The sequence below is a fragment of the Mobula birostris genome, chromosome 23, assembly GCF_030028105.1.
Source record: "Mobula birostris isolate sMobBir1 chromosome 23, sMobBir1.hap1, whole genome shotgun sequence".
In the NCBI taxonomy this organism is placed as follows: domain Eukaryota; kingdom Metazoa; phylum Chordata; class Chondrichthyes; order Myliobatiformes; family Myliobatidae; genus Mobula; species Mobula birostris.
In genome coordinates, this window is record NC_092392.1 from 15,752,607 (window position 1) to 15,767,182 (window position 14,576).

At 40.9% G+C, this 14,576-nt stretch overlaps 1 protein-coding gene across 1 annotated transcript in view; it reads left to right on the forward strand.

The window, feature by feature from the left end:
* Positions 1-258: 258 nt before the first annotated feature.
* LOC140186744 (lysine-specific demethylase RSBN1L-like) overlaps positions 259-14,576 on the forward strand; it is a 76,315-nt gene continuing 61,997 nt past the window's right edge. The window contains exon 1 of the mRNA XM_072241259.1: positions 259-1,464. Coding sequence (XP_072097360.1) covers positions 960-1,464 — 505 coding nt within the window. The 5' untranslated portion in view covers positions 259-959. The remainder of the gene's footprint in view (positions 1,465-14,576) is intronic.

A 14,576-nucleotide genomic window follows, 5' to 3' on the forward strand; every position in this document is an offset into this window, starting at 1 on the left:
TCTGGTACTGTAAAGCATTGGGCTAACCACTAAGCTACGGTGCCGGTCCCATGACATCCAATCCTGACCGCCAAGTCTTTCTAGCTCAACTTTTATCTTTCGAACAAAACCGGACATTCTTTAGGCGCAAGAGAGTGCAGATGCTGGAAACTGGCACCACACAGTCAGCTGGAGGCAGACAGCGGGTCGAGAGGAAAGGACGTTTTCGGTCTCCTTACATCCACTCCCAGTCAACCGGAAACTTGCATAATTCCTCTTTCTTCCCGCACCCCACCGCTGATGTTCCTGTCTCCCTCCGCAAACCCCGATCGCAAAGACCTTTCTCCTTGCCCGCTAACGCAACGGCTGCCGGCGATTGCGAGGAAGCGGTGGGTCCGAGCATCCACGAATACGGAGAAATACCACCGACCACAAGCCCGGGAGGGCTCCCCGGAGATGAGCGGCGCCATCGCCGTCTCCCGGACCAGGCGGCGGCCAGCTTAACCGTTGGTGACGTCGGCAGCGCGCGGCCCGGGGCCCGGGGACTCGCGCGCTGCAGGAAAACCGGCGGGAGGGCGTCCTCCTCCCTCCCCCCCACCCCGTCACCCCGGAACCTATTGCGCTGGACGCGAAAGAAAGTCGCCTGACTGAAGTGCTGCAGCTTTTCCGGTTGCGTGGAGTGTGCGTTAGTTAATTAGTACTACAGTGGTGGTGCAATTGCTTTAAATGTTATGTTTTTGTCCCGGGGAGGGTGGGGAAGAGGACAACTCCTTCTTCTGCCATTATGCCACAGAGCCTCTCCGCACTCGGGGCCGGAAATCCCTCTCTTTTCCTGACGTTCTCCTTTCCGCTCTCAACTTCAGCGGAAGCGGCCCCGATATGCGATTGACGCGCAGCGCGGCCAATCAACACCCGCAGTTCGTGCTCCGATTTGGATGACTACACCAAAAAAAGCAGGACATTTTTGACCAAGGTTCAAGATGGCGCAGTTGAGTTATATTCGCGTTGTGGTGGAGAAAGACGACAGTGCCGAGCGCTCCGATCTGTCGTCAACTCCCAACGCAGAGGTTCTCAAAGCGAACTCGGCTTTGAATGCCTCATCGGAGCATAATAAAACTGCAACAAAGAAAAGGAAGATGCAACCGTTGCCCGAAGGTTACCATAAGCCCACGGTGGAAGTGCGTGGCGCCAATCCGCCGGCTAGTTTGTTGCCGGTGGAGAAGGATAATGATGGGAAAGACAGGGACAGAGATCGGGAGAAGGGCAGCGGTAACACCAACAAACGTTGCCCGGAACTTGGTGTTAGCTCTAAATATACAGTGGCAGCTCCCGTTCCTAGCACTCTCTACAGTTCCGTGACCTCTTCGCTCTATCTCCACTCGAAATCCAGTAAACCTTCCAAAGAAAAGTACAACACCAGCAAAGAGAAGGAGAAGAAGCACAGGGCCAAGAAAGAAAACGGTGACGTCAAATTGCTCCAGAAAGGTACAGTTTTGCACATGTTGTAGATAAATTGGGTTCAGATGTATGCATTACCCAGTGTTTTTGTTTATATCGTTGATAATCTTAATGGAACAACTGGTTCCAAATGAATTTTTGGCGCCAGGCAAGTCTCGGAGATCTGCAAATCGACCTCAAAATGTCAGATGTCATGTAGCGATTACCGATCTCTATGGTCTCACTATTCGAATGCAGATCTGGCAATTAAATGTTATAAAGTAGAACGTCATCAAGTTGATATGTTTTGTACTGCATAAATATTTTTATTTAACATTAATTAAGCTAATAGTCACTCATTCACAGGTTCAATTCAGTTCCATCTAATTTATGCTCTACCACTTTCTTTTATGTTAAAGTCCCATATCTATACCCCTATGTCATGAAAAGTAATATGTAGGTAAGGGCAACATTTATTGCTAATTTCTAATTAGCTTTTAGAAAATGGCAGTGACCACTTGAATTCTTAAGTAGCAACAGTCTGAGCTCGAAGGTATCCTCTGTTATTGCAGATGGTTCAGACACGCTCACATTGACTAAGCAGCAATGAGTTATAGTGACACTTGGAGGAAAGCTTACACGCGCAATTATTTACACGAGGCTGTTGCCCTTATGGGCAATAGAAATTGTGGGTTTTGGAGGAGTTGTCAAAGTACTTCACCAAGTTGCAGATGGTCATACATGATGCTGTTACGTTGCAATAATAGTGGAGAGAGTGAATGTTCAGTGTGCTATGAAATGGAATTCAAGAGGGTTTCTGTGTTCTGGATAATCCAGAATTACTTTAGGTGGAACTCCAGGTAAGTGAAGGGCCTTACACTCCTGACTTCTGCTTTATAGATAGGTTTTGGAGATCCAGTTGAATCCATCCCTCTGAAGTATCTAGCCAATGGCTTGACCTTGTAACCACAATATTTATGTGGCTTTTTCTGTTAATATTCTCATTAGTAATGTTGATTCCTGGATTTAGTAAACTCTCCTGCATATTTATGGAAGACTATGAAGGTAACGGTGATGGTAATGGTTATAGTTGTTCACCTAAAAGTAGTACAAATTATATTTGCTACATATCACTTATGCCTGAATGTTAATCTAGGTTTTATGCCATGTATGGATGGGTTGCTTTATTAATCTACCAGATTGCGTTTGAAACTGAGTATTTTGGATTTATCAACATTCACACTTCTAATCTTGTCAACTCAAGGAAATGCACCTGGAGAGAATGTGATTTTCCACTTGTAGAAAAAAAATGTAATGCAAATTGGGAAGGGCCCTTGTTCAGATGTGGACTTGTATGTCCCAATACACATTTAAGTGCAGTGGACAGTTAATAATATTGGCCTTCTTCCATAAAGGTGTCTTATGGCAATTATACAGGGCCTTGGTAAAACCACACCTGGAATATTGGAGCACCATACAAAGGAGTTGGAGGAACTCAACAGGTCAGGCAGCACCTATGAACAGCAATAGACAGTTGACATTTCAGGTGGTGTCAACATTACCTGAAACGTTGACTGTCCATTTTCCTCTATAGATACTTAACCGATCAGGTTCCTCCACCTTGTTCTAGACTTCCAGCATCTGCTGTCTCTTGGATTATGAGCTACAGTTTTGCTCTTAATTAAATAATTGGTATGGAGGAAATGCAGCAGATTCATTGTTTATTCTTTGTAAGTCCATCATCCTTACAGGAGCAAAGGTCACCAACAGCAGTTTGACGGAATCCTCTGTCCTGGACCAGTCTTTCAGACTTTCAAGCTGTAGCCCATCGGAGATCCTGCCTCTCCCAGGGATAAGATCTTTGGAGCCTCTACTGACGTTTCTGTAGCACTGGGTTTTACAGGGTGGGTTTGTTAGTCCCATGTTCAACCTTCGTCCTCTTGTAGCTGGGCTTAGGACCATCTTAAGTCGAGGGTTAAAAATGATATGTATAATAGTCTCATATTTCTCTTGCACTTGCAGCAACCTAGTGACTTCTGAATGAAAGAGGACTTGCACGTCCACTCTTCTTTTACCATATACAATGCTGCAACATCTTGTAAGTTGACCATATTTATGAGGTGTGATGTGCCCAGGGATAGTGATGGAGCACTCCAGGGGCCAGCTGAAAAATATTATTGTGTGAACATGACTATGTCAGAATATTGCCTGCCTGTTTGGGTATTGCCCTCCCACTTTTTGCCACATCCTTAAATGCTGCTGAACACAACTTTTCAAGTTTGATTTAACTAGTCACTTGTATTGTGTGGTAGCTAGATCATTGTACACCTCTTCATATTTTTGTGCTAAAGTGAAATACTGCATTCTGCAAAAATTATAAAGTAGAAGATACTGTAATTTGTCACCAAATCATGAACATCTGTGAAAAATACAACTGGTGGATTTTGGGTCTTTTTTTAATATTGGAAAAAATTAAAATGATTGTAGAGTCTTGAAAAGGGATCATGAAGTCTATGCAAAAGTAAATAGCAGGAGTAATTTAATTGCTTGGTTGAAGGGGTGGTGGTGTAAAGTGAAAAAGTGGCAGTGAGAAACGAAGCTGTAATGCCTACCCTCTCACCATATCCTTCCTAATCATTCAGGATTCACACACATCCCAGGTGAAACAGTTATTTACCAACACATTTTTCAGTTTAGTATTATTCACTACTTGCATTGCATCTGTCTCTATGGAGATAGATGCATGTGTGGTGACCCTTAATGAAAAGTCTTCAGCCAGACTCAAAGTATGACCCTGAGATTCCAAATTGTCTGTTTCTTTAATTTTTCAACCTATTCTCACATTAATCACATTGTCCTTGGGATTGTGCACTATTCAAATGAAGCTCATTGGAAGATTTGAACGAGCAGTACATAATTATACAAGTCATGTTATGGTCTTCTGAATTCAAGTAAACTCAGCAAATTCAAGTAATTATTTTATTCCTATTTAATCTAGAATCTTAATTTATCTAAAGGTTTTGATATAGCAGAGGACATTTAAAAACTAACCATATATTAGAGACATTCAACTATGAATAGCCTAAAATGTTACAAATGGTAGGTTTCTTACCCGAAAGGGTTATTAATTATCAATTAGTAATTGATATGTTTCCATTATTAAGGATGAGGCTTCATGGTATTTGGAGGCACATGATAAAACAGAATGAAGTCACCCTGGTTTCCTTGAGGGGAAAACTTGCCGTACAGATCTGTTGTAATTCTTTGCTGAAGTAACAGGCAGGATAGATAAGAGAGTCAGTGAATGTTGTTTTCTTGGATTTTGACAAGGTGCCCACACATGAGGCTGCTAAGCAAGTCAAAAGTCCATTCCTTTACAGGAAAGATACTAGCATGGACAGAAGATTGGCTGGCAGAAGGCAAAAAAGTGGGAATACAGGGGGAGATTTCCAGTTGGTTGGCAGTAGTGATGTTCCACAGGCATCAGTGTTGGGTCCACTACTTTTCCCGTTTATATACTCAGTGGCCACTTTGTTAGCTACACCTGTTCAGCTGCTCATTTATGCAAATATCTAAGCAGCCAATCATGTGGCAACAGCTCAATGCATAAAAACATGGAGGCATGGTCAAGAGATTTAGTTGTCGATCAGACCAAACATCAGAATGGGGATGAAATGTGATCTAAGTGACTTTGATTGTGGAATGATTGTTGGTGCTAGGCAGGGTGGTTTGAGTATCTCAGAAACTGCTGATATTATGAGTTTTCATGCACAACAGTCTCTACGGTTTATGGACAATGATGTAAAAAACAAAAATAAAACTTCCAATGAAAGGCAGTTCTGTGGGCAAACATGAAAGTCCTGTTAATGACAGAGTACAGAAGAGAGTGGCCAGACTGGTTCAAGCTGAGAGGAAGGTGACAGTAACTCAAATAAGCACGTGTTAGAACAGTGGTATCCAGAAGAGCATCTATGAATGCACAACCTGCCAAACCTTGAAATGGATGGGCTTCAGCAGCAAAAGACCACAGACATAGACTCAGTGGTCACTTTATTAGATACAGGAAGTACCTAATAAAGTGGCCGCTGTGTGCATGTTAATGCTCTAGATCTGGGGTTCACAGACCTCTCGGTTAATGGTAGGGGTCCGTGAAATAAGAAAAGTTTGCATCCCCTGAAGTGATAGAATTGATGGCTTTTTGGCCAAGTGGACAGAAGATACAAAGATAACAGAGGTGCAGGTAATGTTGAAGAAGCAGGGAGTTTGCAGAAGGACTTCCTCTGTCCAAGGACCTGGACAGATTAAGAGAATGGACAAAGAATTGGCAAATGGAATCGAGTTTAGGGAAGTGTATGGCCATGCAATTTGGTAGGAAAAACAGAAGTGAAGACTATTTTCTTAATGGGGAGCAAATTCAGAAATTGGAGGTGCAAAGGGACTTCGAAGTCTTAGTGCAGGATTCTCTAAAGGTTAACTTGCAGGTGAGTTAGTAGTAAGGAATGTAAATACAATGTTACCATTCATTTTGATAGACTATAAAACCAAAGATGTAAATCTGAAGATTTATAAAGCATTGTTCAGACCACATTTGGAGTATTGTGAACAGTTTTGGGCGTCAGATGTAAGGAAGGAAGTGCTGGCATTGGAGAGGCTCCAGAGGAGGTTCATGAGGATGATCCTGGGAATGAAAGGGCTAACATATGAGGAGTGTATGGCTATGGGCTTGTGCTCACCGGAGTTTTGAAGAATGAGGGGGATCTCATTGAAACTTACTGAATATTAAAAGGCCTAGATAGAGTAGAGGTGAAGAGGACGTTTTCAATATTGAGAGAGTCTAGGAATCAGAAGGCATAGTCTCAGTAGGAAGACGTGTTTAGAACAGAGATGAGGAATGTTGGTCAGGGGGGTGGTGAACCTGTTGAATTCTTTGCCACTGACGGCTCTGGAGGCCAAGTCATTTGGTATCTGAAGTGGAGGTCGATAGGTTCTTAATTAGCAAAGGTGTCAAAAGTCATGGGGAGAAGGCAGGAGGGTGGTGTTGAGGGGCAAAGTAAATGGCAGAACAGATTCAATGGGCTGAATGGCGTAATTTTGCCCCTACAGTACGCCTTATGGTCTCAAGGATGTTATTGAACATAAGGTGCTGAAAATACTTAAGAGGTTATGTAGCAATTGTGAATGAGCAATCAAAACTGATAAAAAGTCATCAACTTGTAATGTTAAATTCATATTCCTATTTACAATACTCCTGTCATTTAGTATTACTAGTGTTTTCTATTTATTTTGGATTTTAGTAGTCAGAATGCTTACATGGCATTAGTGTATGGAGATTTTGTTTTCTTGCAATGAACTGCTACTTTCATGGTTACCATTACAAATATTGGCTTTATTCCAGAATTGGTAAGTAACTGAATTTAAATTTCCCTGCTGACGTGTGTGAAATTTGAATCCTTTAAATTGTTATAGGTTAATTTTGATTTTATGGGCTCTCAGCGGGAGAGACCAACATTTCAGAGGAAACCCCAAATAATCACTAAACATGTTAAGGATATTCATCTCGGTGTTTATACGTTGCTAGTTTAGACCTCTGGTTTTTAGTCCACAAATGTAACCTGTATTCATTGTGATCAAAATGTTATTGTTGTTGCACTGTGGGCCTCTACAAGTGAGTTCTTAATATCTGTCAATAACAATTAAACCATGCTGACTTTTGTTGCATAATTTTTATTTCATTATGTAAATTTGCAGATTCAGGAACTGGTATTTCATCAGGCTCTTGAACCAGAGGGGATAACTTCCCATCATTGAACTGTTCCCACAACCTATGGATTCAATCTCAAGGACTCTTCACTTCATGTTCCTGATATTTATTGCTTATTCATTGATATTATTTTTCTCTTTTGTATTTACATAGTTCATTGTCTTTTGCATATTGATTGTTTGTCCATCCTGTTGGATGTGGTCTTTCATTGATTGTTGTGTTTCTTGGATTTACTGTGTTTGCTCATAAGAAAATGAATATTCGGGTTGCACAGTACTGTATGTTGGTTAAAATAGGAAGGTGGTTATGAAACAGAAATTAGCTCAATAGTATTGTGTTATTTGGTAACTGGAAAGGCATAATATTCAGTACTGTGCAAAAGTCTTAGACACCCTAGTGATATATATGTGCCCAAGATTTTTGCATAGTACTGTATATGAAGACATATATGTACTTTAAACTTTGAAATTCTACTCCAGTGTGCTTTGAGGGTGCTCACTGGAGATGCTCAATGAAAATGGTAGGTTTTCTTACAAAAATGCTACCAAACTGCTTGTCTTGGTTAAATTAAATAAAGTCCTAACCTTCTTATAATTTTATCTTAAGCATATCTTATAATCAACATATTAGGCCCAGATAAATTGCCAATAATGCTTCTCTACCTGAAGCGTTATCAGCTAGCTTGGCTGTTTGTTGGCATAATTTTAGTACATGATGCAATCAAACTGCAGATTCATTGTGATGCCAGAACGTTGAATGAAATAATGTTCTTGTTTATTGTTTTGATTAACATTTGGAACTTAGAATAGTACTACACCAGGAAAGGCCCTTCAGCCTTCATATCTGCACCCACAGTGATGCCAACTAAACTAATCTCATCAAACTGCCTGTGGTCTGTATCTCTCTGTTTTTTACCTGTTCGAGTGTCTGTCCAAATGCCTCTTGAACACTACTATTATATTGGCTTCTACCAACTCCCATGGCAATGCATTCTTTCCAGGCACTTACCACCCTCTGTTTAAAAAAAACTTTCCCTGCACATCTTCTTTGAAACTTTCCTCTTCTCATCTTAAGCCTTTACCCTCTAGTATTTGCATTTCCACCCTGGAGAAAAAGACTGTGCTGTCTGTTTGGCATAATTTAATATTTCATTTTGGTTGCCCCTCAGCCTCCGATGCTCTAGAGAAAACAATTGAAGTTCTTCCAACTTTCCTTTAAATATCCACTTATTCAGTCTTTAAAGCCTTCACATCTTTCTTGTAGTGTGGCAGTTAGAACTGCGCATAATTCTCCAAATAGTGCCCAGTCCTAAAGTCTATACAATTTGCAGCATAACTTCAAATTTTATGCTCATTGCCCTGATTGATGAAAGTGTTTGTTAGTCTGGGCATTGCAAAGAGCAAATCTTCAAATGAGATGTATACTTCACAACATACTGTATATTTCCTAGAGTAGATTATTATTTTGCTGGCTCAAAAAGAAGGTGGGGGAGAAGATTTCTCCTTCAGATTGGGGCCTGTGAGAAAAAAGTGTGGTACTTCACAGAATAGGCCTTTCACATGAAGGCGGGCTGAATGGCCTCCCTTGTGGTTTGTGATTTGTATGTAAACAGCAGACAGGTCCACATTGAACTCTGATCAACATTTCACTTTTTATTTTTAACATGCTTACCTAGCTTTGCTTTAAACCCACCCCTTAAACATCATATAGCTTGTGTCAACGTGTTCCATATTCTTTCCACTCTGAATAAACAAGTTGCTCCAAATTTCTTACTGAGCTTAGACACTTTATATTATGTATAACTTTAAACAACTTTATAAGTGGAAAAAATAAGTTCAATGTTTGATCTATCAAACTTACTAATCTTCAATTCTCATCTCAAGTTATGCCTCAGCAATATTCCCTGTGGAGAGAGTACTTGTGTAATCTCATCAGAGAATACTCCCACACCAAGATCAATTAGCATTATTAAATTAAAACAACTTTGAACTTTGTTTCTCCCATTGTTTCCACACACTGGTATCTCACTTAACACTTAGAATACACTTCTAGATTTAAGAAAATCTGTATTCTGGAAGAACTAAACATGACTATTTTAACATTAGATAGTAGGGTAACTCACACCAGTATACCAGAAACCTGTTTGAGAGCTCAACTCTTGAGTGTTACTCCTGCAGCAAGGAAACAAAATTATCTTACTGTTGCAGGGCTCAGTATAGAGTGAGCCACAGATCAAAAGCTGCCTGTGGCAGCTGGTGTTGGGTGTGCTCAGGAGAGTAGTGCAGCCACTCAGCACTAACACATGGGCTCAGGGCTGTATCCATGTGGCACATTACTGAGGACCAGGAGTGGCTGCCTTTATGTTAAAAGATCACATGCATGCTGAAGTCTTTCATCACCAGCAGCCATCACTCTGTCACTTTGATTGGCTCAGTTTTTGCCAGTCTGGAGTGTTATTTTAGAGAAATTTCCAGTGTAGGAAGGGAGGTGCAGTCAAACCAGAGGTTGGCAGGGGAGGTAACAGTTACAATCATGGACAAATAGGATGTGATGAGAGAGACAGAGAAGTCACATAGTCCAAACAATCTGTTAACACCAAGCACAGCTCGCCTCCACCAAAGGCTCACACTCACCATGCCGGCCATTATGTAAGCCAAGACTGGCATTTCAGCATTGCACTTGCCTCAACCTGCCCAGACCATATAGGCAGCCTCAGCCCAATGTCTCAACAGTTCAAGCCACACAGAACTGATCCGTATCATGATCACCATTTCATTCCTGTTTGAAAGCAGAGCAGGGACTTGCACCACATTCCTGAAGTGCTGTGCATAATTTGAGCAGATGTCTTTTTCAATGTACAGGAGGTATGTAACTCCAGCAGTGAAAGCTATGACATACTAGTGTTTTGAAGTGCTAAGCTAAGCAGGGTATCGTGTATGTAGACACTTTGAGTTAGACAATTAGATCCTGTATTTAGCTAACAACCTTCCAAATACCAGAATAAGTCTCAATATTTACCATCATAATTTTGAACATTTCTATCCAATCTCACCATAATTTTCTCTAAGAAGCAGCTAAAATCTCCACACTGATGCTCATAATTGACCCATGACAATATCACTCTTTCTGATATTGAATGTGATGTTATTGTGACATCACTCAACCAGCCGATCAGTCTCACTCCTGGATTCCTACTTGTCAAATGGACAAGAACATCTGACAGTCCAACAGCATGAAAATATCCCAATTATCAGAGTTGTACTGTAATAGTAAAAAATGTACAAACGTTTGTAATATCTTGGTGAATTGAAACTTTTGATATTCAGATAAGAGTTTAAAAGGCAAGTAAATAGGATTGAGAAACAGACAAGTAAATGATCTACTTAAATGTTCCAAAAAGGAGTTGAATGGCGTATACTTGCTTTTTCTGGCAGCCTTTTAAAAAGAGACTTGCAAATAAACCTTTCATTATATAGTCTATATTAGCTGATTCCTTTTTTTTCCTGATTGTGGATCAATGGAAAAGTAATGGGCTTTTCTCTTCAAATCTGATGGACTGTTCTCATTGCTACCATCAGGGAGGAGGTAGTGAAGTGTGAGGGCACACACTCAGTGGTTCAGGAACTGCTTCTTCCCCTCCTGCCATCTGGTTTCTAAATGGATATGTGTATATATAAGATCAGATTTATTTTTATTTTTAACTCATAATGGTTTTATTTTAAGCTCATTTCATGTAGGATTGATATTGGAGATATTTATATCTTGAATAACGGAAAGTGTTAATTCATAAATGGTGTGTAACTGTTGTTCATCTGTCTCTCTACCAAAGGACTTCAGGTTCAGACCAAGGGAATAATTGTCAAACACAGTTTACTTAAGGTTACATACTGTTTATTAACAAACTTGTGTTGCTCAGTTGATCTATAGAGTCCCACTCATAGAACCTGGATATCTATAACCAAGTGAGCCCTGAGCACTGTCTGGTGCTGCTTGTTAAACATTCGTTATCACATAATACTCTGATCATTGCCAGACATCCTTGATTAGTGGTTGCACAAAGTAGCTGTATCATGCAACAAGCACTCCTTTGTTCCTTGTGTCTGTGTCTCGAGCAACCCTACGGTTAGCAGTTTAGTAAGGCGCGATTAGTTATCTTGCCACATTATTCGCATAGCGTGACTAGTCAAGCTGCAAACAAGTCGGTCAGGTTTTAACCCTTTTTGTTCTGTATATAATTCCTCACTGTCTGGTTACAGTCACATTATTTTCCTGCCATGCTGTAGTTGAATCTTCATCAATGTAGCAACTTGTTATTTTCTGACAATGTCAAGCCTAAAAGTCAGTCTTAATTTGTTTACTTTAGCACAAAATTCATATGATCCAGGATAAGCAGCATTAAAGTTTTTCCAATTTCATTCAGAAGTATGTGTATATAAATCTTAATGTTAATTGACAGCAGCATATCCAGATATAAAAAATACGTCATATTGTCATCAGATTATGTTTGCTAAATCCAGTCTTTTGTGTTAGAAGGTGCACAGTGTGTGGCACTTGGCTGAGAGGCTGTCTGCATAATGCAAGAGCAGATGTTTGAAATCATGTGTTCTTTAAATTGGATGTTAATTCTCTAATAGTCGATTGAAATTCCAATGACAGTAATCTTAAGCGCCTTTTTTAATTCAAACTTTCACTGAGTTAATTACTAGTTTAAGGAATTGTGGAGTAAAAGATATTCTTGAGCAATATGCCTTTGGTTGTCATAAATAAAATCACAATGAAATTAGTGGAAAGTATTAGCAGAGATCCATATATTTGCTCTCAGAATCAGAATCAGGTTTATTATCACCAGCATGTGATGTGAAATTTGTTAACTTAGCAGCAGTTCAATGCAATACATAATCTAGCAGAGAAAAAACAATAAATATTTTAAAATAATCATAAATAAGTAAATCAATTATGATATACATATATTGAATAGATTAAAAAAGTGCAAACAACAGACATACTGTATATTTTTAAAAAGTGAGGTAGTGTCCAAGGGTTCAATGTCCGTTTAGGAATCGGATGGCAGAGGGGAAGAAGCTGTTCCTGAATCGCTGAGTGTGTGCCTTCAGGCTTCTGTACCTCCTACCTGATGGTAACAGTGAGAAAAGGGCATGTCCTGGGTGCTGGAGGTCCTTAATAATGGACGCTGCCTTTCTGAGAAACCGCTCCCTGAAGATGTCCTGGGTACTTTGTAGGCAAGTGCCCAAGATGGAGCTGACTTGATTTACAACCTTTTGCATCTTCTTTTGGTCCTATGCAGTAGCCCCTCCATACCAGACAGTGATGCAGCCTGTCAGAATGCTCTCTATGGTACAACTGTAGAAGTTTTTGAGTGTATTTGTTGACATGCCCAATCTCTTCAAACTCCTAATAAAGTATAGCCGTTGTCTTGCCTTCTTTATAACTACATCGATACATTGGGACCAGGTTAGATCCTCAGAGATCTCGACACCCAGGAACTTGAAACTGCTCACTCTCTACTTGTGATCCCTCTATAAGGATTGGTATGTGTTCCTTCGTCTTACCCTTCCTGAAGACCAAGTATAAGTCAAGTCAAGTGGCTTTTTATTATCACTTCAACCATGAACTGCTGGTACAGTACACAGTAAAAATGAAACAACGTTCCTCCAGAACCATGGTGCTACATGAAACAACACAAAACTAGACTAGACTAAGTGAGACAACACAAAGCTACACTAGGCTATGTAAAACAACACAAAAACTACACTAGACTACAGACCTACACAGGACTACATAAACAACAGGAATTCTGCAGATGCTGGAAATTCAAGCAACACACATCAAAGTTGCTGGTGAACGCAGCAGGCCAGGCAGCATCTGTAGGAAGAGGTGCAGTCGACGTTTCAGGCCGAGACCCTTCGTCAGGACTACATAAAGTGCACAAAACAGTGCAGGGCTCTTTCAATCAGCTCTTTCGTCTTATTGACGTTGAGTGCCAGGTTGTTGCTGTGGCACCACTCCACTAGTTGGCATATCTCACTCCTGTACGCCCTCTCGTCTCCACCTGGTTGTATCGTCAGCAAATTTATCGATGTATTTGATCTATGCCTAGCCACAGTCATGTGTATATAGAGAGTAGAGCATTGAGCTAAGCACACACCCCTGAGGTGCACCAGTGTTGATCGTTAGTGAGGAGGATGTGTTTTTTTTAGACAAAGGACCAGAGGTCTTCCATTCAGCCCATTGAGTCTGCCCCGCCATTTTATCATGAGCTGATCCATTCTCCCATTTAATCCCATTCCCCCCCCCCCCCACTTCTCACCATAACCTTTGATGCCTTGGCTACTCAGATACCTATCAATCTCTGCCTTAAATACACCAAATGACTTGGCCTCCACTGCCGCCCGTGGCAACAAATTCCATAGATTCACCACCCTCTGGCTAAAAAAATTTCTTAGCATTTCTGTTCTGAATGGGTACCCTTCAATCCTTAAGTCATGCCCTCTTGTACTAGACTCCCCCATCATGGGAAACAACTTTGCCATGTCCACTCTGTCCATACCTTTCGACATTCGAAATGTTTCTATGAGGTCTCCCCTCATTCTTCTAAACTCCAAGGAATACAGTCCAAGAGCGGACAAACGTTCCTCATATGTTAACCCTCTCATTCCCGGAATCATTCTAGTGAATCTTCTCTGTACCCTCTCCAACGTCAGCACATCCTTTCTTAAATAAGGAGACCAAAACTGCCCACAGTACTCCAAGTGAGGTCTTACCAACACTTTATAGAGCCTCAACATCACATCCCTGCTCCTATACTCTATTCCTCTAGAAATGAATGCCAACATTGCATTCGCCTTCTTCACCACCGACACAACCTGGAGGTTAACCTTAAGGGTATCCTGTATGAGGACTCCCAAGTCCCGTTGCATCTCCGAACTTTGAATTCTCTCCCCATTTAAATAATAGTCTGCCCATTTATTTCTTCTGTCAAAGTGCATAACCATACACTTTCCAACATTGTATTTCATTTGCCACTTCTTTGCCCATTCTTCCAATCTATCCAAATCTCTCTGCAGACTCTCAGTTTCCTCAGCACTACTGGCCCCTCCACCTACCTTCGTATCATCAGCAAACTTAGCCACAAAGCCATCTATTCCATAATCCAAATCGTTGATGTACAACGTAAAAAGAAGCAGCCCCAACACGGACCCCTGTGGAACACCACTGGTAACCGGCAGCCAACCCCAGAATAGGATCCCTTTATTCCCACTCTCTGTTTCCTGCCAATCAGCCAACGCTCTATCCACGTATGTAACTTTCCCGTAATTCCATGGGCTCTTGTTAAGTAGCCTCATGTGTGGCACCTTGTCAAAGGCCTTCTGAAAATCCA